The 27,126-nt window shown below is 43.7% G+C and overlaps 2 protein-coding genes across 2 annotated transcripts in view; one reads left to right on the forward strand and one right to left on the reverse strand.

Annotated features, from left to right (window-relative positions):
• The window catches only part of LOC144697425 (uncharacterized), a 31,350-nt gene extending 14,449 nt beyond the window's left edge, over nt 1-16,901 (forward strand). The window contains 3 exon segments of the mRNA XM_078569400.1: nt 8,053-9,057; nt 16,164-16,680; nt 16,683-16,901. Of these exon segments, the coding sequence (XP_078425526.1) occupies nt 8,053-9,057; nt 16,164-16,680; nt 16,683-16,895 (1,735 nt within the window). The 3' untranslated portion in view covers nt 16,896-16,901.
• Nucleotides 1-27,126, reverse strand: part of LOC144697901 (uncharacterized) — a 292,792-nt gene that overhangs the window by 248,420 nt on the left and 17,246 nt on the right. The gene's annotated exons all lie outside the window — the stretch shown is intronic.

The following is a 27,126-nucleotide window of genomic DNA, read 5'->3' on the forward strand; positions in this document are numbered from 1 at the left end:
CTCAGCCGAGCCCAGCCCCTTATTCACTCCGATTGGTTGGACGACCAGCCGCCTCGACGCGCCTACAGCCCCGCCCTCTCCTTTCCTATTGGTCCGGTTCTGCCGTCAATCAGCCGGGCATTGTGAACTGTCAGGTGAGAGGTCACTGTCGTGAGCGGCTTCCTTGAAACATAGGAAATGGAAGCAAGAATAGGCCATTCAGCTCTTCGAGCCTGCTCTGCCATTCATTATGATCATGGCTGATCTTCTATCTCAACGCCATACTCCCGCTCTCTCCCCATACCCCTTGATGCCTTTAGAGTCTAGAAATCTGTTCGTTTCCTTCTTAAATATATTCAGCGACTTTGCCACCACAGCCCCCTGTGATAGAGAGTTCCACAGGTTGACCACCCTTTGAGTGAAAAAGTTTCTCCTCATCTCTATCCTAAATGGCCTACCCCGTATCCTGAGATTGTGACCTCTTGATCTAGACCCCGCCCCCAGGCAGAGGAAACGTCATCCCGGCATCCAGTCTGTCCAGCCCTGTCAGAATTTTATACGTTTCAATGAGACCCCCTCTCATTCTTCTACACTCCAATAAATACAGGCTTTGTCGGCCCAACCTTTCCTCATACGACAATCCTGCCATCCCAGGAATCAGTCTGGTCAACGTTCGCTGCACGCCCTCTTTGGCAAGTATATCCTTTCTTAGGTAAGGAGACAAAACTTCACACAATACTCCAGGTGTGATCTTACCAAGGCCCTGTATAACTGCAGTAAGACATCCTTGTTCCTGTACTCAAGTCCTCTTGCAATGAAGGCCAGCATACCATTTGCCTTAACAGCTCGCTGCACCTGCATGCTTGCTTTCAGTGATTGGTGTACAAGGACACCCAGGTCCCTTTGTACCTCAACATTTCCCAATGTATCACCATTTAAATAATACTCTGCCATTCTGTTTTTCCTACCAAAGTGAATAACTTCACACTTAACCATGTTATACTGCATCTGCTGTGTATTTGCCCACTCATTCGACATGTCTAAATCACCTTGAAGCCTCTTGACATCCTCCTCACCATTCACATTTCCACCTAGTTTTGTGTGGTCAGCAAACTTGGAAATATTACATTTGTTTCCTTTCTCCAAATCATTGATATATACGGTGAATAGCTGGGGCCCAAGCACTGATCCCTGCGGTACCCCACCAGTCACCACATGCTATTCCAAAAAAGACCCATTTATTCCTAATCTCTGTTTTCTGTCCGCTAACCAGTTCTCAATCCATACCAATATATTACCCCCAATCCCATGTGCTTTAATTTTGCACACTAACCTCTTACTTGGGACTTTAACCTTTCTGAAAATCCAAATACACCACATCCACTGGTTCTCCCTTATCTATTCTGCTAGTCATGTCCTCAAAAAACTCCAGGAGGTTTGTCAAACATGATTACTCTTTCATAAATCCATGTTGACTTTGTCTAATCCTGTTGATATTTTCTAAATATCCAGTTATCACATCTTTTATAATAGATTCTAGCATTTTCCCTACCACAGATGTTAGGCTAACCGGTCTGTAATTCAGTTTCTTCCCTCCTTCCTTTTTTTTAAATCGTGGGGTTACATTTGCCACCTTCCAATCTGTCGGGACTATTCCAGAATCTACAGAATTTTGGAAGATGACAACCAACGCATCCACTATTTCCATGGCCACCTCCATTAGTACCCTGGGATATAGATTATCAGGCCCTGGGGATTTATCAGCTTTCAGTCCCATTAATTTCTCCAGCACTTTTTTTTAAGTAATACTAATTTCCTTCAATTCCTCCTTCTCATTAGACCTTTGGTTCCCTAGTATTTCTTGGAAGTTGTTTGTGTCTTCCTCCATGAAGACAGAAGTAATGTAGTTGTTTAATTGCACTGCCATATCCTTGTTTTCTATTATAAATTCTCCTATTTCGGACTGTAAGTGACCTACATTTGTCTTCACTAATCTTTTTCTTCTTACATGCTTGTAGAAGCTTTTACAGTCCTCTTTTATGTTCCTTGCAAGTTTACACTAGTACTCTAATTTCCCCTCTTAATCAATCTCTTGGTCCTCCTTTGCTGAATTCTAAACTGCTCCCAAACCTCAGGCTTGCTATTTTTTCAAGCAACTTTATATGACTCCTCCTTGGATCTAATACTACACTTCATTTGTTTTGTTAGCCATGGTTGGGCCACTTTTCCTGTTGTGTTTATGCACCAGAAAGGAATATAACAGTTGCAATGCATACATTCATTCCTTATATATTAGCTACTGCCTATCCACCATCATCCCTTTTAATGACATTCCCCAATTTATCTTAGCCAGCTCACGCCTTATACCCTTGAGTTCCCTTTGTTTAGATTTAGGACTTGAGTTTCGAATTGGACTACTTTATTTTCCAACCTAAGGAAGAATTCTCTCATGTTATGGTCACTGTTTCCTAAAGGACCCCGCACCATAAGATTATTAATTAACCCCTTCTCATTGCACAAAACCAAATCCAAGATAGCCTGTTCCCTAGTTGGTTCTTCGACATACTGGTCTAAAAAACCATCTCATACAGACTCCAGGAATTCATCCGCCACAATGTTATTGCTAATTTGGTTTGCCCAGTCTATATTAGATTAAAGTCATCCATGATTACTGTAGCACCCTTGTTATTTGCATCTCTAATTTCCTTTTTAATACTGTCCCCTGCCTTAGCACTACTGTTTGGAGGCCTGTACACAACTCCCACCAATATTTTCCACCCCTTGTTGCTTCTTAGTTCCACCCAGACTGATTCTACAACTAAATTTTCTCAGCTGATATCCTCTCTCACTATTGCACTGATTTCATCCTTAACTAACAATACCACTCCACTTTCTTTTCCTTTGTGCCTGCCCTTCCGAAATATCGAATACCCTTGGATATTCGGTTCCCAGCCTTGGTCACCCTGCAGCTGTGCCTTTGTAATCGCAATCATATCATAGCTGTTTACTTCTATTTGCACTATTAATTCATCTACCTTATTGTGAATGCTCCATGCATTCAGAGTCAGTGCCTTTGGAGTTGTCTTTATTCACATCTTCTTTTGTACAATTGCCCTATATGCTGCCAGCCCCCGTTTCCTCTGCCTTCCACTTTTGCTTTTTACTTCCCTGTCTTTCATGTCTATCTTTGTTTTCCTCTTCTGTGTCTCCCACTCAGGTTCCCATCCCCCTGGAGTCTGTGGGCTGTGGTGCAGGTGCCAATGATTGTGATTTGGGGGATCCCATGGAATCCCCTTTGGGGCAGCTTTCCTGGTGAGCCAGTCTGCCTGGTTATTACCATCACCCTCTTCACTAACTCCTGCTGCTGACGTACCTTCACCTTACAAACAGCAATTTGTCCTGGACACTTACCAGCAACATCCCGAATCATTCAGAGTTTGTAGTAGTGACTGAGTGGTTTCCTTTCTGTTGTTGAGAAGCCATATGTTTTTTGCCAGGATGAAAGATTCTGCATGAGGGAATTACAACTAGAGGAGTTTTCAGAATAGTTGGTGCTTCTCTCAGTAACGGTTTGAAGGGCTGTGATGATGCTTTCTAGGCTGAATATTGTGGTGGTTATTTAATAAGGATATTACAGCTGTCATGAGGAATCAAAGACACAGAACAAGTCTGGCACAGACTTTGTTTATAAAACAAAGATCCATCCAGATGAACAGTGGAGTCTAACAATGATGTGGCTTTTACTGGTTCATTGTACATGGCCTCTTTCACCTAACATGTATGTTAGGTTCTTTCATACTGAAACATCCCAGCCAATTCTTAATTGTGAGGGTGCAGGATATTAATTCATCTACTCTATTACATCAGCGACACTCCCTTAATTGACCCTGTATTAAAAATGTCACTGTGGTATGTGGGGTATGTAGAACTATTGAATTAAACTCTACTAGGTAACTCTGTGTGCTTAATTAACCAGTGAACTCTTCATATCTGCTTAGTACACTGGGCAATCGATCTTTGCACAAGGGTGAGTATGTCTAAGAGCTGTCCAACTGGAAAATCTTCTCCATTCACCTCTTGCATTACGACAGCAGACTGACAGCAGACAGTTCTGTCTCCACCAACAGGGCAGTGAAATCAATTTTAAAATTTTGCAAAGAGCCAGCACAGGCATGATGGGCCAAATGGTTTCCACCTGTGCTGTATCATTCTATAAAGAAGTGAATATTCAGTATCTGGAGATAAATGAGAGAGGAACCATTAAGAAAAGCTTTATAAATTCTGCGTAGTTCCACAGCAGAGCAACGGTTTGAATCACTTTGAGAAATAGAACATAGCATTGCACCCGTTCACAAGCATGTATGTGATTTCTTAAGTTAACGTATCCCAATTTTTAACAAAATTATTTTCCATTCTGTGTTTGGAGAATCAATGGCGCTACTGTTACCCAACATGCTCGGCGGCTGTGAATATGCCCTATTAACGGTACAGGAGCCCAGTGCGCAGGTGCAATGCTGGATTCCATCTCGGGCATGCGCAGTGTCACTTTGATCAGAGCCCTGTGAGTGCAATGGACGCTTTTTTCTGCGGGTAAGAGCTGGTGGGGCGGAGTGAGGAACAGAGCTGGGAGTCCTGGGTGGGGCGGGTGGAGAGAGGGGAGATTTTATAAACAACCGCTGGAGGTCACAAGCTCCGAATTAGACCCTGCAGGTCCGGCGTCTGTACTTCCGGGACTTTTTCTCTGGAACAGGCCCAGATTAACGACCACCATCTTTGTTCAGCGCTGAGCAGAGCGCGTGCGCGGCAATCTTGGTGATGCAACAGGGTGTGGGCGGGGCTCCAGGTTCCCGGTGAGCAGCAGATTGACAGGTCCGGGTTAAGGCCGCCATCTTTCCAGGAGCCAGGTGCTTTCGGACGCATGCGCGGCGATCCTAAGACCGGAAGACATCAGAATTAGGAGCAGGAATAGGCCATTCGGTCCATTTAGCCTGCTCCACTGATGAAATAAACTCATGGCTGATCTGATTGTTCCTCCTGCCTCCATAATCCTTGAGTCCCTTGTAGGCTGAGCCTCCATTGCTCATTGGGGAAGAGAATTCCACAGACGAATGACCTTCTGAGAGAAGAAATTTCTCCTCATCTCAGTGATAAATGGGAGACTTCTTAGTTTTAAACACTGCCCCTTGGTTCTAGATTCTCCCTATGAGGGGAAACACCTTTCAGCATCTATGTCTAGAGCCCTCAGAATCTTATATATTTCAATAAAATCCTCTCCCATTCTTATAAACTCCAAGAGTACAACCTCTAACCTTGCTTCAAACGACAAACTCCCTCATCCTCAGAATCAGACTAGTGAACCTTTACTGAACTGCCTCCTGTGCAAATAATAAGTCTTAAGTATTCCTGGGACTGGAAAAAGGGGGGAATGTTGTGAATTTCTATGCTGGACTAACAGTGATGGATTTTGGAAACTGTTTTTACAGGGGGTTAGAAGGGGAGGATTTACACACAGCAAGCTCAATTCAAGAAAAATTGTTCTGTTCTGAATTTCTAACGACTACTGACACTTATGACTCTTGTAATCTCCTTTCACAGGGAGCTAAAGATTTGAAAACTGTGATAATTTTCCCTGACTCTTTCCAACTGCAGGCTCCAGCAGGAGATTTTAAATTTGAAAACAGTGAAATTGTTTCGGAGGTGAGTACTGTTGAACATTCATCTACATTTTAGAGCTTTTAGTGCTGTGCTCTGGCTCCATGGCTCTGGAGCTGGTGTGGCCCCTTTAATGTGGATCTGAATCCATGTCCATCTATTGCTCTGTTTCACCTCTGCCCTCCCTGATCACCTTTCTGCCGTGGGCTAACTTCCTCTGCCTGTAATAATGGTTGTAATTTAACCATGTTTGGTATTTTACTGTTCTTTCTACAGTTACTGCCTGACCTGCTGAGTACTTTCAGCATTTGCTCTTTTTATTTCAGTTTTCCAGCAGCTGCAGTATTTTGCTTTTGTTTTATTCCAAGTGTTTCCCTCAGAACTGAGTCTAGAAACACATATAGACCAATTAAGAACTGATTGGTAATGGGCTGGGTGTTGGTGCAAAGGTTGATCCCCGGCCCCCAGAATGGGTCCTTTTTCACAGAATCATTGAATGGTTACAATACTGAAGGAGGCCATTTAGCCCATCATACCCGTGCTGGCTCTCTGCAAGAGCAGATCAGTTAGTCCCACTCCCCTGCCCTTTCCTCATAGCCCAGTAGTTTTTTTTTTTCTCTCCAGGATCTTATCTAATTCCCTTTGTTTTGTTGCATCAGTTTGAGCTGGAGTGGAGATGGAGGAGAAGCTGCTGGGTTTAACCTCAAGGACTTTGGAAACAAGTTGGGACCAACAATTTTAGTTGTGAAACTGTCAAGGGAGGAAAATTCCAGGGGAGATCTGGTTGCTAAACGGACATTTAGGAACAAACATTTCTTTTGATGCTTCAATCTATTTTACATATACATATTTTAAAAGTTTGTGGAATTTGGGTGACACCAACAAGACCAACAGCAGATATTATCAATCCCCAGTTACCTGTGGAGAAGATGATGTTTGACCTTCTTGAACCACTGCAGCCGGTATGGTGATGGTGCTCCCACAATGCTGTTCGGAGAGTTACAGGTTATTCACCCAGTGGTGATGAAGGAATGGCGATATATGTCCAAATCAATGACAGTGATTTGCATTTGTATTGTGTCTTTAACATAATAAAACTTTCCAAGACATTCACTGAAATGTTACAAAGCAACATTAGACACCGAGTCACATAAAGTGATATTAGAGCAGGCGACCAAAAGCTTGGTCAATGAGGTAAAGAAGTGGAGAGATTTAAGGAGGAAATTCCAGAGCTTGGGCCTAGGCAACTGAAGCAATGGCCACCTTTGCTGGTGTGATTAAAATGTGGAATGCTCATGATGCTGCAATTAGATGAGCGCAGGTATCTCAAAGGGTTGTGTGACTGGAGGAGATTACAGAGATATGGATGGGTAAGTCTAGAGGTAACAAAGGAATGGAGGAGAGTTTCAGAAAGCAGATGAGCTGAGACTAGGAAAGAGCTGAGCAATGTTACTGAGGTGGAAATAGGCGGTCTTGGTGATGATGCGGATAGGTGGTCAGAAGCTCAGTTTGGGGTAAAAGATAACAGCGATCTTGTGAACAGTCTGGTTCAGCTTCAGACAGTTTCTGGGGAGAGGGATGGAGTCAGTGGTTATGGAGTGGAGTTTGCAGCAGGGACTGAAGACGATGGCAATCATGTTCCCAGTATTTAATTGAAGGAAATTTCTGTTCACCCAGGACTGGATGTTAGACAAGTCAGGACGTTGTCTGAGTTGAAGGGGAACTTGCAGGCGATGGTGTTCACATACACCTTCTACCCTGGTCCTTCCAGGTGGTTGAGCTAGACAGTTTGGGAGGTTCTGTCACTTTTCGGCCAAACTGTAGATTTATAAAAGGACTCTCTTTCATCCGCTGCCTCTCTCTTTCATCCGCTGCCTCTCTCTCTCTCTCTCTCTTTCTCTTTCTCCCTCTCTCTACCTCTCTGTATCTCTATTTCTCTCTCTCGCGCGCACTCTCTCTCTCTCTCTCGCTCTCTCTCTTTTTCCTCCTATAGTGTCCAAAGTCCCCTTTAGGTCCAGACTGGGTGACAGTTTCCCTTCCCTGAAGGACATTAATGAACCAGTTGGGTTTTTATGACAGCCCTTCAGCTTTCATGGTCTTTTTTCCGATTGCAAGTCCCATAAATTCATTCAGCACAATTTCACAGTCTGTTTTTGTGGGTTCTCTGTCACTCATTTTTTTCTGTTTTAAATTTCACAGGGTATTAGAAGGGGAGGATTTGCAGTCGGGAAACTGAAACCGAACATCACATCAGGATCTGACGGAGTTGCCCAATTTATGTTAACGTGAATATTATCGGATTTTGAATATGGAAGGGAAAAGCACCATCCACAATGGAGAGAAACCGTACATATGTTCTGTGTGTGGACAAGGCTTCAGCCGATCATCTGGCCTGTCGAGACACAAGCACAGTCACACTAGGGAGAAACCATGGAAATGTGAGGACTGTGGGAAGGGATTCACTCATTCATCCGCCCTGCAGAATCACCAGCGAATTCACACTGGGGAGAGACCATTCACCTGCTCCGAGTGTGGGAAGGGATTCACTCGGTCAGCCACCCTGCTGAATCATCGGCGAGTTCACACAGGGGAGAGGCCATTCACCTGCTCCGAGTGTGGGAAGGGATTCACTCAGTCATCCCACCTGTTGACACACCAGCGTGATCACACTGGGGAGAGACCATTCACCTGTTCTGTGTGTGGGAAGGGATTCACTCGGTCATCCCACCTGATGACACACCAGCGAGTTCACACTGGGGAGAGACCATTCACCTGCTCTGTGTGTGGGAAGGGATTCATCCAATTATCCAACCTGTTGGCTCACTGGCAGGTTCATACTGGGGAGAGGCCGTTCACCTGCTCCGAGTGTGGGAAGGGATTCACTCAATCCGGCAGCCTGCATTTACACAAGCTCACTCACACAGGGGAGAGACCATTCACCTGCTCAGAGTGTGAGAAGGGATTCACTCGGTCATCCGACTTGCTTATACACCAGCGAGTTCACACTGATGAAAGACCTTTTAAATGCCCAGATTGTGGGAAGTGCTATAAAAGTTCCGGGCAATTGATCTCCCACCAACGTGTTCACGCTGAGGAGAGACCGTTCAAGTGCTCTCACTGTGGGACTGGGTTCAGGCGATCAACAAACCTCACTGTACACCAACGAATTCACACTGGGGAGAGACCATTCACCTGCTCTGAGTGCGGGAAAGGATTCTCTGATTTATCCACCCTTCTGAAACACCAGCGCGCGCACACTGGAGAGAGGCCATTCACCTGCCCTGAGTGTGGGAAGGGATTCACTCAGTCAGCCAACTTGCTGAGGCACCAGCGGATTCACACTGGGGAGAGGCCATTCACCTGCTCTGAGTGTGGGAAGGGATTCACTGACTTGTCCAACCTGCTGAGACACCAGCGAGTTCATGAGTAACTACCCTGATTTGATTTTGCTGTTAACCACATCCAGGAATGAACCATGTTCATTGGGATATGTTTTTTCCTTCTTCCCCTTCCTCCCATTTTACTTGTGGTCACCACAATGCTGCTTGATCACCTTCTCTATCTCCTTCTGTCACTCACACATTCCTCCTCTAATCCCACTGCATTTCTGTCTCTGGCCACCACATCTTTCTATCTGGTCTTAGACCTTCGTCTTCTCCTTCTTCCTGACAGTCCCATGTCCATCACTCACCTCACTACATTTCCTCTCTCTCTCCACAACAAACGACCAGACCATTTCAATCTCTTCTCAGCTACATTCTTTGATGTTTTCACAATCTTCATTGACCCCCTGATGTACTGGTTTCTAATCCTGTCCTTTCTTGTCACTCCACTCATCCATCTCAGAATCTGTATCTCATTAGTATCCAGTCATTGTCCTCTCTTCTTGATATTGTCCAAGTTACCCCAGGTATTTGAAGCTACTCATGTTGTCCAAGTCTTCACCCATCATCTTTACACCTTCACTCTGATTGTCTTCCTTAGGCTCAAACTGACAGTCCATAGATTGGGTCTTTGGTTCACTAATGTCCTTCAGGGAAGGAAATCTATATAGGCTCGAAACGTTAACTCGGTTTTTCTATTTCCACTGATGTTGCTAGACCTGCTGAGTTTTTTCAGCATTTTCTGGTTTTATTTCAGTTTCCCAGCATTCATAGTATTTTGCTTTTATTTAAAACAGTCTCCAAGTTGTATTGACCTCGGTATTTCTCCATCACTTGTCTCAAAACAAAAATAACTTTGGGATCTGTTTCTGCTGATGTTAATAAACTCTATCCCAGTTATATGTGTTAATACTCTGGATAAAAGTCAAATAAATCAGCTTTAATAGACAGTATGATGAGTCATTTTGATCTCGCTCACAAATTAGTGCCTTGTTAAGGTCTCTCCCTCTCCCCTGTCTCTTCCTCCTCACCAACAACAAGTGTGAGGAGCTCATGGTGCTTCTTTGCCTCTTAAGATTGAGACAATCTGATCAGCTGCCACTTCCTCTTCCCTCCCTCCCACTAGCCCACCAGGAAAAACTGTGCCTCAAGATCGGCCCAGCTGTAGCCCCAAACTCACATCTCTCTTTAGTTTCTCTGCTGTCTCCCCTTATCCCCTCAAGAGCTCCTCTTGTCCATGGGATCCACCTTCTGCTCGATTGACCCTATTCATACTAAACTGCTGACCACACAGAAGAATTTTGAAGGAGGGTAAGTTTATGCAGGGTGGAAGATGGGGGACCAATCAGGAGAAGATTGGAATTGTCGATTCTGGATGTAACAAAGTCATGGATGAGGATTTCAGCAGCAAATGTGCTGAGGCAGGATGGAAACAACTGATATTACAGCGGTTGAAGGAGGTGAACTTAGTGTTGGAGAGGATATGTCATCCGTAGCTCAGCCCTCACCTCAGGGTCAAAAAGGAAACTAAGGTTGCAATTGGCCTGGTTCAGCGTCAGACTGTGGTAAGGGAGGGGGATGGAGCTGGTAATGAGGGTAACAAAGTTTATGGTGGAGGGAGGTTTCATGGGCCTGACTATTAATCCACCCCCTGGGCCATACTGTACCGACCAGAGAATTGATCCAATTCTGCCTCATTGGATTACAAGCCATTCGGTCCCATCTCAATATGTTGGCAAAAAGTACTGTTCACCAATTGGGTTTTCAATGACACTGTTAAAACCCATAATTTTCCATGTGAGAGAATGTGCTTCATCAATGACTACAGGAGCCCAGTGTGATTCCTCAGCACCGGATTGTACTCTGAGCATGTGCAGTGCAAGTGGTGGATGGGCAACATGCTGATCAGAAGTTGGGCAGTGAGGACAAGGAATATCGGGTCCAGGAATAGACCATTTGTTTCAACTAGTCTGGGTGGCTATCTTCAACATGAATCTCCTTCCATTCCATCTTCCTCATCTCAGTCTTTCAGCTTATCTTTCTATTCTCTTTTCTCTCATGTAACCATCCCCTTTCCTTTTGAAAATAAGCTGTTTCACCTCAACCACCTCCTGTGGTAGCGAATTTCACATTCTAACCATTCTCTGAGTAAAGACGTTTCTCCTTATTTGCCTGTTGGATTTATTAGTTACCATCTTGTACATATGGCCCTAGTATTTTATTCTCCCACAAGTTAATCATTTAAAAGACCTCTAACACCTCAAAATCTTCTCTTTTCGAAAGATAAAAGCCCAAACCTGTTCAATCTTTCAAAAAACTGCAAAATCTCAGTTATGAGATTTATCCTTGCAAATCTTTTTGCATTTTCACGTGTGCTTCTTTGTCCTTTCTATAGAACAGAAACCAGAGCTGTTCACAGGATCTTACACGAATTGAACATAATTTCACTATTTCTGAATTCTGTAGCTCTAGAAATAAATGCCACTCCTTTGTGAGCATTTTTAATTGATGTGCTGACATGCAGTGATGTTTTTAATTAATTGTTCATTTCTATCCAGAGATTGCTTTGCTCTTCTGCACCAGTAACTTTCTTATTTTCTCAGGTGCAGGTGATGTTTGTATTTTTCACATCAAAGTGCATCATCACAACTTATCTATGTTAATGTTCACTTGCCACTTCACTGCCCAGGCTGGAAGTTTTGTAATGTGTATGTTACATTTTTCCTCAGTTTTAGATATACGCCCCTAGTTTGGTATCAGCTGCAAATTTTGACATTGAATTACTTGTTCTCAGGTCCAAATAGCAGTGCTACGAGAACTGGTCCTAGTTGATCAACTTTTTTGACCCTTTTCCAATCTGATATTGGTGAGGGAGATGGGGGTGCATTGCACAGACTTCGTATCAGGTATGGACGGTCCAGGCTTTCGAATTTCTACATATTATAGGCGCTTACGTTGTATTGCACCTTTGGCCCCGATCTCGCTTGGGATACCGAGACATTGATTTTCAGTCAGCAATTCAATCTGTCAATGGTGGTTTGTTTACCCACAACACCCCGCGTTTCAGAAAGTCCCCTATCAATGACTATAGGAGTCCAGTGCGCAGGTGCAGCGTGGGTGTGCGCTCTGAGCATGCTCAGTGTCAGTCATGGTGACAGAGTGAGGAAGAGCGGACGATTCGGGAGGCGGGAGGAGATTGTGAGCACAGGGTAGGAATGGAAACCGCGGCTGGACTGGGAACTGGATCAACTTCTGGGGTAGGATCTAGGCCCTGAATAAGAGGCCATTGGCCCCGCGTTTACCCGCGATGACAAGGCCGGGTAGCGGGCTTACTGGCCGCCATATTGCGGATCAGGGAGGCGGAGCTTCCTCACCGGTGACGGCCCAGGTTATCCAGGCAATAGGCCGCCATCTTGAGAGACGAAGGCGGGGCTTGTTCAGGGAGCGAGGCACATGGGCAGCCATCTTGGTGAGGGAAGGGGGAGTGGGCGAGGATTGTTCGGTGAGCGGGAATTATGAGCAGGAATAGGCCATTCGGCCCTTCGAGCCTGCTCCACCATTCAATAAGATCATGGCTGATCTGACTGTAACCTCCAGTTCACATTCTGCCTCCCCCTGAAATCTTACACCCACTTGTTAGTCAAGAGTTATATAACTTTTGCCTTAAAAATATTGATAGACCCAGTCTTCACCGCTCTCTGGGGAAACAAATTCCAAAGATTCACGACCCTTTGAGAGAAAAAAAAATTCTCATCTCTGCCTTAAATAGGAGGCCTCTTAGTTTTAAGCTGTGTCCTCTATTTCTAGTCTCCCCCACAAGGGGAAACATCATTTCAGCATCCACCCTGTCAAGGCCCTTCAGGACCTTATATGTTTCAATAAGATCACCTCTCATTCTTCTTAACTCCAATGTATACTGGACCAGCCTGTTCAACTTTTCCTCGTAAAATAACCCCAATCCCAATTATCAGCTGAGTGAACCTTCTCTGAACTGCTTCTAACGCATTTATACCCCTTTCTTGAAAATGGATACCAAAACTGTACACAGTGCTCTAGATGTGGTCTTACTAACAACCTGTCCAACTGTAGCAAAACATCCCAACTTTTATATTCCATTTCCCTTGCATGAAGCCAAAACATTCAATTTGCCTTCCTAATCACTTGCTGTGCCTACACACCAACATTTTGTTATTCAGATACAGGACACCCAGATCCCTCTATATCTCAGAGTTCTGCAGTCTCTCTCCGTTTAAATAATATGCTGCTCTTCTATTCTTCCTGCCAAAGTGCACAGGTCCACATTTTACTCCATCTGCCAAATTTTTGCCCACTCACTTAACCTGTCTATGTCACTTTACAGACTCCTTATGATTTTTGGCAAATTGCGCCCCTACCTATCTTTGTGTCATCAGCAGATATAGCAACTATACATTCAGCCCCGTCATTCAAGCCATTAATATAGGTTGTAGATAGTTGAAGCCCAGCACTGATCCCTGTGGCACTTCACTCGTTACATTTTGCCAACCCGAAAATGATCCATTTATGCCAACTCTCTGTTTCCTGTTAGCTAATCGATCCCCTAGCCATGCTAATATGTTATCCCGAACACCATGAGCTTATTTTGTATAGTAACCTTTGACGTGGCACCTTGTCAATCCTGGAAATCTAGTACATCACATCCACAGATTCTCCTTTATCCACAATGCTTGTTACTTCCTCAAGCCAATTTCCCTTTCACAAAACCCTGTTGACTCTGCCTGATTGCATTGAGATTTTCCAAGTGCCCCACTATAACCTTCTTAATGATAGATTCCAGCATTTCCCCAGTGACACATGTTAAGCTTGTTGGGCTGTAATTTCCTGCTTTCTGTCCTCCTGTGTTGAATGAAGGTGTTACCTTAGGAATTTTCCAATCTGTTGGGATCATTCCAGAATCCAGGGAATTTTGGAAAATTAAAACAAATGCATCCACTGTCTGAGCAACTACTTCTTTTAGGACCCGAAGGTGAAGACCATCAGGACCCAGGGATTTTTCAACTTTCAGTTCTAATAATTTTCTCAGTGCTCTTTCCCTGGTGATTGTAATTGTTTTAAGTCCCTCCCTTCCTTTCACCTCTACAGTGAAGATGCAAAATATGTGTTCAATTCATCTTCCAGTTCCTTAATTTCCATTATTAATTCCCAGACCCGTCCTGTAGAGGACCAATGTTCACTTTACCTCTTTTCCTTTTTGAATACCCATAGAAACTCTTACAATCTGCTTTCACATTTCCAGCTAGCTTTCTCTTGTACTCTAAATTCTTCCTCATTTTTTAGCCGTTCTTTGCTTTTTCTATATTCTGTCCAATCTTCTAACCTGCCACTAATCTTCACATAATTGTACGCTTTTTCTTTCAATTTGATACTATCTTAAACTGCCTTAGTTAGCCACGTATGGTATGTCTTTCCCCTAGAGTCTTTTTTCTCAATGGAATGTATCTTTCTGAGTATTATGAAATATCTCCTTAAATATCTGCCACTGCATCTCTACTGACTTAACACTTAGTCTAATTTCCCAGTTCGCTTTGGCCAGCTTGTCTTCATACCTCATAATTGTCCTTATTTAAGTTCAAAACACTAGTCTTAGACCCATTCTTCTCTCCCTCGAACTGAATACAAAATTCAATCATATTATGATCACTGCTACCTTGGGACACCTTTACTATGAGGCCATTAATTAATCCCTTCCCATTACACATTACCAGATCCAGAATAGCCTGCTTTCTGATTGTCTGTAGCACATGCTGCTCTAAGAAATTGTTCCGAAAATACCCGATGAACTCATCTTCCAGGTTAACTTTGCCATTTGGATTCATCCAATCTATATGTAGGTTAAAATCGCCCATGATTGTTGCTGTATCTTTCTCACAAGCCCCCATTGTTTCTTAAAAGCAAAAAACTGCGGATGCTGGAAATCCAAAACAAAAATAAATATAAAAATACCTGGATTATACCTGGATTAACACCTACCATTATTTCTTCCTGGATACCCTGTCCTACAGTGTGGTTACTAGGGGGCCTATAAGCTACTCCCACAAGTGACTTCCTACCTTTACTATTTCTTATCACTGCCCAATCTGATTCTACATCTTGATCTCCAGAACTAAGGTCATCTGTCTCTGTTGTACTAATGTCATCCTTAACGGACAGATCTACCCATCCACCTTTTCCTAGCTTCCCCAGAGAGTAATGGAGGCCAAGTCATTGAAAATATTCAAGGCTGAGTTATACAGACTTTTGATTGACAAGAGAGTCAAGGGTCATGGGTGACAGGCAGGAAAGTGGAGTTAAGGTCACAATCAGATCAACCATGATCCTATTGAATGGAAGAGCAGGCTCGATGGGCCAAATGGCCTACTCCTGCTCGTATTTCTTATGATGTTATGATCTCTGTGCCAAGGACAGAAAGCAGTGTGTATTGATCTGTCAATCAGCTTGAAGCACCACTTTCAGGAGAATGGGGAGGGTGTATATTAGGTTTAGCAGAGTGAGAATGGAGGGCGAGGGTGTGGGGCAGAGATTTACAGCTATTGGGGAATGAGAGAGGAAAGAATGATCCATAGAAACTGGAATTGTCTGTTCTGAATTTCCATCCTGTACTGACGGTGATGACTTTCTGTAAATTCATTTTACAGGATATTAGAAAGGGAGATTTGGAGACAGAAATCGCAAAACAAATGTCACATCACGATCTGACATCACTTGATTCGTTGGGATGTGAATACCATTGGCCATTTTAACATCAGTTTGACCGGAACAGCACCAAGTCTCACACCCAGGTGGGAGTGTTCTAGTGCACTGACTGTGGAAAGAGCTCTAACCAGTTACACTGCCTGAAAAACATCACACCATTCACAGTAGGGAGACCCTGTACACGTGTTCTGTGTGTGGACGAGGCTTCAACTGATTATCCAACCTGGAGAGACACAAGGACACCAGCACCATGGAGAAACCGTGGAAATGTGGGGACTGTGGGAAGGGATTCAGAACCCCGTCTGAGCTGGAAACTCATTGACGCAGTCACACCTGGGAGAGACCATTCATCTGCTCAAAGTGTGGGAAGGGATTCGCTCAGTCACCCACACTGCTGACACACCAGCGAGTTCACAGCAGAGAGAGGCCATTCATCTGTTCTCAATGTGGGAAAGGATTCACTAATTCATCCCTTCTCCTGAGACACCAACGAGTTCACACTAGGGAGAGGCCGTTCACCTGTTCTGACTGTGGGAAGGGATTTAAAGATTCATCCACACTGCGGACACACCAGCGAGTTCACACTGGGGAGAGACCGTTCACCTGCTCTGACTGTGGGAAGGAATTTAACGATTCATCCACACTGCGGACACACCAGCGAGTTCACACTGAGGAGAGGCCGTTCATCTGCTCTGACTGTGGGAAGGGATTTAAGGATTCATCCACACTGCTAACACACCAGCGAGTTCACAGCGAAGAGAAACCATTCATCTGCTCCATGTGTGGGAAGGGATTCACTCAGTCTTCAAATCTGCTGAAACACCGGCAAGTTCACTCCGGGCAGAAGCCGTTCACCTGCTCTGAGTGTGGGAAGGGATTCAGTGATTCGTTTCACCTGCTGAGACACCAGAGAGTTCATACTGGGGAGAGGCCATTCACCTTTTCCGTTGTGGGAAGGGATTCACTCATTCATCCACCCTGCTGGCACACCAGCGAGTTCACACAGGGGAAAGGCCGTTCACCTGCTCTGTGTGTGGGAAGGGATTCACTCAGTCTTCCAATCTGCTGAAACACTGGCGAGTTCACTCCGGGCAGAAACTATTTGCCTGCTCTGAGTGTGGGAAGGGATTCAGTGATTCATTCCACTAGCTGAGACACCAGAGAGTTCACAAGTGATTACAGGGGTTCAATTCTGCTGTTATTGCTGCTGTTAATCACATCCAGGACTGAACCATGTTCCTTCTGACAGTTGGTGAAGTGGGAGGGTCAGAGGGTTTCTTTCTGCTGGACTGGCCGGTTTCATGACTTTCCTTCCAGTGGACTGATGCTCTTTGAGCCTGGGCGTGCACATTTCCAGTGAAATGATCAACAAAGGCAGATGAAGTACATTTATTTTATCCTGGATAGTAAAAGGTGTTTTTCCTATACTACTACTATACTTCCTATACTACTCTTATCTTGTTTTTCACCTGTCTTTGTTTCGAGGGTTGCCACACTATGAATAATCTTTCTCCACTGATTTCTATTCTCTGCTGCCCTCACTGCCTGTCCCATTGAAAGGTCAGTCCACCTTCTGATATTATCCATCTATTCCATCTTGGGTCTTCCTTGTGCACATTTTCCAGGTGTTTGTTCTTGCATTACCTCTTTTTGCAAACACTCGCCTCCTGTTCACATCACGTGTCCAAACTCTGTGAGCTTCCCTGATATTACTGCCTCAAACAAGTTCCTTTTAACACCAGCTTTCTCAAGCACCCACTTGTCCGTCCTCCTCGCCGTCCGTGACACACGGAATATCCTTCTGAGGCCTTTCATTTCAAAAGCTCTCATTCGAGCCTCCTCATTCTTCTTGATGGTCCAGCTTTCACACTCATACATTGTCACCAGCCACACAAGGGCTTTCACAAGACACATGTCTGTTGTAATCGAGATGCTGTGGCTGCTCCATACTCTGTTAAGTGAGCTCACAATGGCATGACCCTTGCTAATCTGGCCCAAATTTCTTTGGTGACTCTGTATCTACCACTACAGGAGATATAAAATAAATACGTTTGTCCCTGTTCCATTGACTCTACAGCACAGGGCCAGGCCAGTCAGCTCAGCTGGTCTGTGTCAGTATTTATGCTCCACATGAGCCTCCTCCCACACCTCTTCACTTACCCCATCAGCATATCCTTTTATTCCTTTCTCCCTCATTTATGTATTTAGCTTCTCCTTAAATGTATTCACGCTATTCACCTCAACCACTCGCTGTGGTAGCGAATTCCACATTCTCACCACTCGCTGGGTAAAGAAGTTTTTCATGAAATCCCTATTTGGATTATTGAACCCCTTCATAATCTTAAACTCTTTGGTCAGGTCACAGTGCCAATGATTATGTTTTGGGTGGATCCCATGGAATCCCCTCTGGAGCAGCTTCCCTGGTGAGTCAGTCTGCCTGGTTATTACCATCAACCTCTTCACTAACCCTGCTGCTGATGTACCTTCACCTTGCAAATAGTAATTTGTCCTGGACACATACCAGCATGTCCCAGTTCTCCACCCTGGGATTCCTTGTTTGAACAGGGGGGGATGTGTTTTCAGACAGGATGTCCCAGTTCTCCACCCTGGGATTCTCGATATAAACAGGGTGGGATGTGTTTTGAGACAGAATGTCCCAGTTCTCCACCCTGGGATTCTGAGTATGAACAGGGAGAGTACCTTTGGTCTGTCCGCAAGCATGACCCAGTCCTCCCTGTCGCTTGCCATTTCAACACTCCACCCTGCTCTCATTCCCACATGTCCATCCTTGGCCTGCTGTATTGTTCCAGGGAAGCTCAACGCAAACTGGAGGAACAGCACCTCATCTTCCGGACTGAATATTGAGTTCAACAATTTTAGATCATGAACTCTCTCCTCCATCCCCACCCCCTTTCTGATCCCCCTTTTTTCCCCAATAATTGATATAGATTTTTCTTTTCCCACCTATTTCTGTTATTTTTAAATGTATTTCCATCCATTGTTTTATTTCTACCTTTTAGCCTATTTTGATCCCTTCCCTTCACCCCACCCCACCCCCCCACTAGGGCTACCTGTACCTTGCTTGTCCTGCTTTCTACCCTTAATTAGCACATTCCTTAGATAATATCACCAACCTCAACACCTCTTTGTCCTTTTGTCTATGACATCTTTTGGCAATCTCCACCTATCACTGGCCCTCTATCCAGCTCTACCTGTCCCCCCCCCACCCCCCCTTAAACCAACTTATATTTCACCTCTTCTATTTTTTACTTAGTTCTGTTGAAGAATCATACGGACTTGAAACGTTAACTGTGTTCCTCTCCGCAGATGCTGCCAGACCTGCTGAGTTTTTCCAGGTATTTTTATTTTTGTTTTGGATTTCCAGCATCTGCAGTTTTTTGCTTTTATTAAATTATGTGAATAGGGTGGGATGTGTTTGGAGACAGGATGTCCCAGTTCTCCACCCTAGGATTTTCAGTTTGAACAGGGTGGGATGTGTTTTGAGACAGGATGTCCCAGTTCTCCACACTGGGATTCTCAGTATGAACAGGGTGGGATGTGTTTGGAGACAGGATGTCCCAGTTCTCCACCTTTAAAGGGACAAGGAGAGGACCAGATGGATAGAATGGTGATGTTTTATGACATCAGTGCAGTGCCTGGGATCTCACCTCCCTGAACCCTGCTCGATATTGGCTGGGAGAGTTTGATGGGACAGTGCAGAAAGAGTTTTACTCTCTTATTAAAACTGTGCTGTACCTGCTCTGTGGCACTGTTTGATGTGGCACATTGTGGGAGTTTTTATCTGGAGCTAGCCTGGGCTGTACTTGCCCTGGGTGTGTTTGATGGGACAATTTAGAGGGAGCTTTGCTCACTATCTAATTCCAACACTTGTTGTACCTACCTTGGGAATATTTGATGGGAAAGTGTAAAGAGACCTTTACTCTGTTTCTAACACGTGTTGTACCTGCCCTGAGTGAATTCCACATTGGAACAGGCATATTAAATTCTCTCACCTTGAGAAATGCTTTAAAAGATTAAAGTAGTTAATTCACAATACATTCCTAATAGAGAGAGGCTGTTTAAATATCCTATGAGACACCAGTTCATCTATGACTGCGGGTGTTGGTTTCTGCTGTGATTCATTCAGGCCTGTACCATGTCAGAGTTCCAGTGAACTTGAATATCTGTGAGACTTTTAAAATTAATTTTATTGATTTAATTAATTCGTGCATCTCAATGGCATCACAGAGATCAACCATTATTTACTATTTGGGATTTTCAATGTCAGGGTTTTTGCCCAACAATCCCCGCAGAAGGAAATGTGCCCTGTTCACTCCACACAAGCTCAGTGTGCAGGTGCAGTGCTGGACAGTATCTGAAGCATGCCCAGTTTTGCTTTGACCAGAATCATGCAAGTGCTGGATGCGCTCTTCAGGCAGGTGAGCTGGTGGCATGTGGGGATCAAGGCTTTAGAAAAACCTGGTGAAGGCCACAAGACCTGAATAAGAATCTGCAGGGCTCACATTTGCCACTCTGGGGCTTTTTCCCGGGAACAGGCCCAGGTTGATAGCTGCCATCTTGCTTCAGAAAGTAGCCCAGCAAATGCGTGGTCATCTTGGTGAGGGAACAGGGAGTAGGTGGTGCTTCAGGGTCCCAGTGACCAGGAGAGAAAATTATTGAGTCATTGATTTCATTACCAGTCTGCACACAAGTGAGAACTGAACCCAGCCAGAGTAGAAGGAGGGAGAAAACTGGGAGTGGAGGAAAGGAGTGGTGCAGATGGCACAATGAGTTTGGTTCTCATCACAAGGAGTAAAGCACCAAGACGCACAGCCAAGTGAGAGTGTTCCAGTGCACTGGCTGTGGAAAGAGCTTTAACCAGTTGCACAGCCTGAACAACATCACACCATTTCACAGCAGAGAGAAACCATACACGTGTTTTGTGTGCGTGGACCAGGTTTCAACTGGTCATCCAACTTAGAGAGACACAAGAACACTGACAACATGGAGAATATGTGAAAATATGAGGACTGTGGGAACTCAATTATCCAAGCTGGAAAGTCATTGGCGAACTCACACAGGGAAGAGGCCATTCACTTAACCTGTCTGCTGGAAAGGATTCACTTAGTCATCTCGCCTACTGTTACACCTGCAAGTTCACACAGGGGAGAGGCTATTCACCTGCTGTGTGCATGGGAAAAGAATCAGTCAGTCATTTACCAGCTTCCTATGTTGAAATAAATTTGATAATGGATCCACTGCTTTTCAGAGATCTCTGGATTAATTTCAAATTGTAACAGGATGTTGGCCTCTAAAAGGCTAATTATACATTGTGTTCTTACACAATTATCTGTACCCAGACCCCTTCAAACAAGCTCAGAAAGTAGGAAACAATGGGTTGTTGTTTAATGTTTATTTCTATTACACAAGTGACTACATACTGAGACTATGAGATTACTGGATACTCACGGGAGGAATCATCAGAAAGAGCTGTGAGTGCGATCAGCACGTCGTTCTAATCTGGTTACTCTGGTCAAAGTTAGACCAGGTCAAGAGCCCCAAGCTTTTGTGTATTGAACCACTTTTGTTTTAGTAAGGTCTTGCTAACTTGATAACAAATATCAACATCTTCTGTTTTTGTAAATTAAAATGGAAAAAGATCAATCTAATGAACTCATCATGTAAATAATTTAATCCTCTTTAAGTGAGTCTGAGAGATAATGTCATTTCTTTTGTCACAGTTTGTGCCTGAAAATCCCATCTCTTTATAGAGAGACTTAATAATGTCTTTGTATTGAGTTCATCCCCTGACCCTCTGGCTCAGTGTCGAGAACAAACATTATCTGTCCTTTCAGATCATTGATCTATTCCTGTCTAATCTTATCCTCAATAGGACCTTCTGCTTCTATTACAGATTCATACCTTTGAGAAATGTTTAATAAAGCTATTAGAATTATTCAGATCTTCCTCAACTGGCCTCCCTTTGTCTACATTCCCCACCTTGAGGCCCAAGAATGTTATTCTTTTTGTAGCTTCACAGCTTCACACTTGGTCAGTGCAAGCATTTCCAGTATATTCTTTCCCCTTGTAATCTGTCTTTGAATCCTCTTCATCAACTAGGCCATGAACATTAGGGGAATTAGCATAATCATAGTAATACCAAGAGGAAATTAGAGGCAGTGATTATCCAGGGATATTGTCCTGTATTTCACATTATCTGCCAGTGGGGCTGATCACCCAGTGTAACAATGAACCACTCAATGTTAACAGTAGGAGGGTGAATTTAACGTGGTTAATTCTATCCTGATTGTTTTAAAGTCTATTTCTCGATGGAGTCTGTGTCAATGCACTGATAATATAAAAAGTCTCATTCTACTAACCACATTAATCAGTTTATGTTGTTGTGTTGTTGAGATCCTGAGCATGTCTGGGACTCATTCCTCAGAGCAGGTTCACCATGCATTTCCACATGTTAATTACTTCACATGTAACAAATCACATTTGCACACACACACCAGTATCCCAACATCATGCTACACATGCCGTCTGATACAAGCCACTCTTGCCCTTTAGGTAAACTTACCAAAAAGGAGGGTGTCTGACGATCTTGGTTTTTCTCCCCACTGCATGGTGCAATGCCTCAGGTACTGACCAGACTATTAAATGCAGTTACCTTGAAAAGTTCAGAGGCAAGGATACAAACATCTTCAACAAAAGGCTATCAATTTACTAGTCTCATCTACACTTTCCTTTCTTCTACTTAAATGTACACGGATACCAGATTGATCTTTTATCTTGAACTATGCCCAGGATGAGTTACTACGTTCATTTGTTGGTATGATTGTCTCTCTATTTTATTCTAAGTGGGCCATCCCATTAATCACCATTCTATCTCATTCATGAGCCCTGGGGGAACTTTACTGTCCAACTCAATAAGTCACATAATATGGTGTTTTTACATCAGAGATAGAAGTACTTGCAATCAGTTTAGACCTAACTCCCATACCTCCCGTTATCAAACATTTTGTTTTGAAAGATAACAAGTGGGATAAATCCAAACCTTTAAAAGGCAGTCTTTAGTTCAAATCATCACAGTGGACAGGGGTTAACTTCTCTTGTTTGCAGAAAGGTTGGAGCAAATGTTCTCAAATGTGCACAATTGTGTCAACTTTACATAATTTTTCAGATCAAAGATGAACCAAATGCCATTTTTGTTTCTCCAATTCTTTTGGTATTTCTCACAGCTCTTTTGTTCTCTCTTCAGATTACTGTTACGATCCCAGCTGATGTTAATACTGGACAATAAGATCCCAGAGTGAATCCTGGTTTGACAGATCCTACATTTTTTTGAAGAAATTGTGAAGGAAAGTTCGTCAACAGGAGTCTGTTGATGAACTTCTAATGCAAGGAATAAACTATTTATTAAACAAGAAAAAATGAACTATATTACACCAGACAAAAAGGTTGGAAAGATCTCAATACCAACAAAAAAAGACACTTCAGATTTATGCTATTGCTTTATCCCAGAAATATCTTTACAGACATATAAACCACTGAAGAGTTACCACTGGCTTGACACAAAATCCTTTTGCTTGGGTCTGGTACAGTTGCAAACAGTTTTCTTCCGGTGAATTCCTGAGCATTCATTCGATGCTTATCACCCAACTTGTATCTCCCCGAGACACCCAAAAAACACACTCTAAACTCATTGCTTCTTCAACTGCAAAGTGAACAAATGAGTTCCCTAAACTCCATCTTCCAGTAGCACCTCTGCTAAACTGATCACTTTACTGAGTTCTCAGTTGATAATTCGGTTAACTGCTGTTCCCAATAGCCTTACAATTTTTCTTACCAGAGAGCTTAAAATTCCTGTGTTCTCTCTTTGACGCACTCTAAATTCTCAATGACAGATGCAACCAAAGCAGATTCCTTGGATTTCTCAACAACCCACCCAGACACTTGTCACACTGTGAGCCAACTGATCTCACTGAAACTTTGTCTTTCTCATGAGGGTTTCCAATCTCCACACCTGAAGATTTCACCTTGGAATACTTTCCAAAAGTCACTCCCACTCGGGCAGTTTTAACAATGTCCCACCTCACAGGTTTTAAATCTCTCCTTCCAAGATTCCTTTTCCATGGATTCTCAAGTACACTCAAGCATCACATTCCAAGCACAATTTCAAATCTTTGGCTGTGCCAAGCAGAACACCACTGCTTCAAAGAGGTATCCAACAGCCCACAGCATGGAGTCACTGACCTTCGGCAACCTCCTCGGATCTTCAGGGCTTCTCTCAAGTGCACTTCACTACAAGTTTGCTCACTGCAGCTCCTTATTTAACTCTGAGCCTATTTATCTGCTCCTTTCCTTTACCTTATTTAAGGGGACCTATTCCTGTCCCCTATCTTCATACCTTACCTGGAACTACCTTTTGGGACCTCTCCCTGATTTGGGAACTTCTCCCTCTCCCATGTCCTGCTCCCTGGGACATCTACAAGATCATGGCGCTCCATCTCAGGTCATCTGACATGCATTTCCGAACTGGAGTTCCTGGCCTCTGAACCAAAGAAGGTGAGTTGAGCTTTCATCACACGCCTTTGCAAATGACTGTAATATAACTGAAGAAAATTAAAACTAAATAAGTTAGCATTGAAGCTTCAACCTTCTTAGACCAAAAAGAGTCAAAGAGGGTGGAGCTCCCTACAGCTTGTAAGTTCCGGATCATAACTTCAAGGCTGAAGCTTATCTTTAGGGAATCCAACTTTTCGGTGCCTTTGCAGTTCTACAAGTAAATTGTGATTCATGCTAAAAGGTTTACTTTCACTCAGTAATTATAACGTTTCACTTTTCTCAGCACATAAGCTGGCAGCATTTTAAATCCCAATTGTACACTTCTCTTGTAGCTGGTGCATGGAGAAGGACATTTCCACTGTAGATCTGCCAGCACAGTAACTGCACTGTGTTCCTGGATACGCTCAGTCTGCAAAAAGATAAAGTGTTTAAGCATGACCGTAGTGTAGGTCTTCCCTGTGACGCTAAGGAGTGAGATGCCTCTCTAATTGTTGCAATCTCCTCTCTCACCTTTGTTTTTGTATATTGTGATGACTTGTGCATCATGCATGTCCTGTGGAACAGATGCTACCTTCCAGAGAAGGAGGTGCTCACAATACCTGGGACTTCCTGTACCTGAGCAGTTTGGTTGGAATTCTATCCTTGCCGTGTGCTTTTCTGCTTGCTAAGAATAATTGGGCTGGTCAAGCTCAAATGATATGCGTTCTTTATCCAACTCAACTATGATGGGAAGTTGCAGGAGAGAGTCAAACAGACTGGGAGATGTCTGTCTCACGGGGGTACAGCTCACAATAGTGTTCAGCCCAGTGGGACATCTGTTTAATTCTGTCAGTGAGTATGTCACCATCCGTGATTTCAGGGGTCAACTTTGGTGATGGTCGGACCAAGTGCCCTTTTGATTCCCTCGTACATTGTCACAGGCAATTTGGATTTCTTCACATAGGCTGATCCAGTGTTTATTTATACCGTATCTCCCTGTCTTTTGCACAATCATCTTGGCTACTTTCAAGTTATGCAGTGTTCTAGCTATTGGGTTTATGTTGTGCATCAGGTAGGCTTTGCTTTTTGCTTCAATGATAGATGCCATCTCTGCTGAGTAGGTCTCAAACCAGTCTTTGTTGTGGGTTCCACCTTTACCAAATGTTGCTGCTGCTGTGTCAGAAATGACTGAACTCAGCGACTTCCAAGCTTCATCAATATCAATGTTGATTGATGAAGCTTTTATTGATGTGCCTGTAAAAGATTTCACTATTTTGTTTAACGTTCCTTCTTAATTTGATTACATGATCAAGGTATCATTGAAGAATGTGCAAGTCAGTAAGAATTGTCAGCAAGGATTAATCAACACTTTATAACTGTAAATGTTAATCACTGGAACCTTTCTGACACTGAATTGTAGATTTTGCATCAAATATCAATTTAGGATTGAAGTAAAATCCAAAATTTTATTGTAAACTAGTTCCCGGGAAGAGTTCTTGTATTCAGGGGAAAGACCACAAATGGTGCTTTTAAAAACGGACATTGCAGCCCTGAAAGTCAGTGACATCTTCAGAATGTTAAACTCCAGCCAGGGTTGTTAACATCAGCAGAAACAAACCTAATATTGACAGACTATCAGTCCTGGGTGTGATTAACAGCAGCAATAACAGCAGTGTCCAACCTCTGTAATCACTTGTGAACCCGCTCGTGTCTCAGTAGGTGTTGTGACTGAGTGAATCCCGACCCACACAAGCAGCAGGTGAACGGTCTGTCCCTGGTGTGAACTCGCTGATGTGTCAGCAGTTGAGATGACCAATGGAATCCCTTCCCACACACGGAGCAGGTGAATGGCTTCTCCCTAGTGTGAGTACGTTGGTGTTCATTGAGGTCAGTTGACTGCCTGAAACTCTTTCCACAGGAAGTACAGCTGAATGGATTCTCCTTCGTGTGCATTTGGTGGTGTGACTGGAGGGCGAATACCTGAGTGAATCCCTTCCCACACACGAAGCAAGTGAATGGTCTCCCACCCATGTGAATTCGATGGTGTTCAGTGAGGATGGATGAAGACTTGAACCTCTCTCCACAGGTTGTGCAGCTGAATGGCTGTTTCTCAGTGTGAACTCGCTGGTGTGACCGAAGGCCGGATGACCGTGTGAATCCCTTCCCACACACTGAACAGCTTCTCCCCAGTGTGAACGCGTCGATGGATTTCCAGCCGGGATGAATAGGTGAATCCTTTACCACAATCCTCACATTTCCATGGTTTCTCCATGGTGCCGGTATTTTTTGTCTCTCTCCAGGCTGGACAATCAGTTGAATCTTTACCACATTACAACATTTGCACGGTTTCTCCCCACTGTGAATGATCTGATGTTTCTTCAGGCTGTGTAACTGGTTAAACCTCTTTCCACAGTCAATTCACTGGAACACTCACTCGGTGATCTTGGTGATTTTCCAGTCACAATGTTTGAAACATTTCCCCACAGACAGAACAGACAAACATTTCTCCTTCCACATTGAAAGCCTGATGATATTCAGGTCCTGATGAATCGAGTGACTCTGTCAGACCATGCTGTGATGTTAGGTTGATTTACAGGCTTCCAGTCTGTAAATCCACCCGTTCTAATACCCTGGAAAAGGAATTTACAAAACTCATCACTGTGAATACAGGATAGAAATTCTGAACAGGCAAATATAGTTTCTATGGAATATGCTATCCTTTCGTTCCTGCAAAGCAGTAAATCCTCATCCATCACAGTCTCCCTCCTCCCCATGCTGGAATCCAAACCTCAGATGGACCAACTGTACAGTATTTTTCAGAATTGTCCCA

This window comes from Cetorhinus maximus, chromosome 23 (genome assembly GCF_964194155.1).
Source record: "Cetorhinus maximus chromosome 23, sCetMax3.hap1.1, whole genome shotgun sequence".
NCBI classification, from domain to species: Eukaryota; Metazoa; Chordata; class Chondrichthyes; order Lamniformes; family Cetorhinidae; genus Cetorhinus; species Cetorhinus maximus.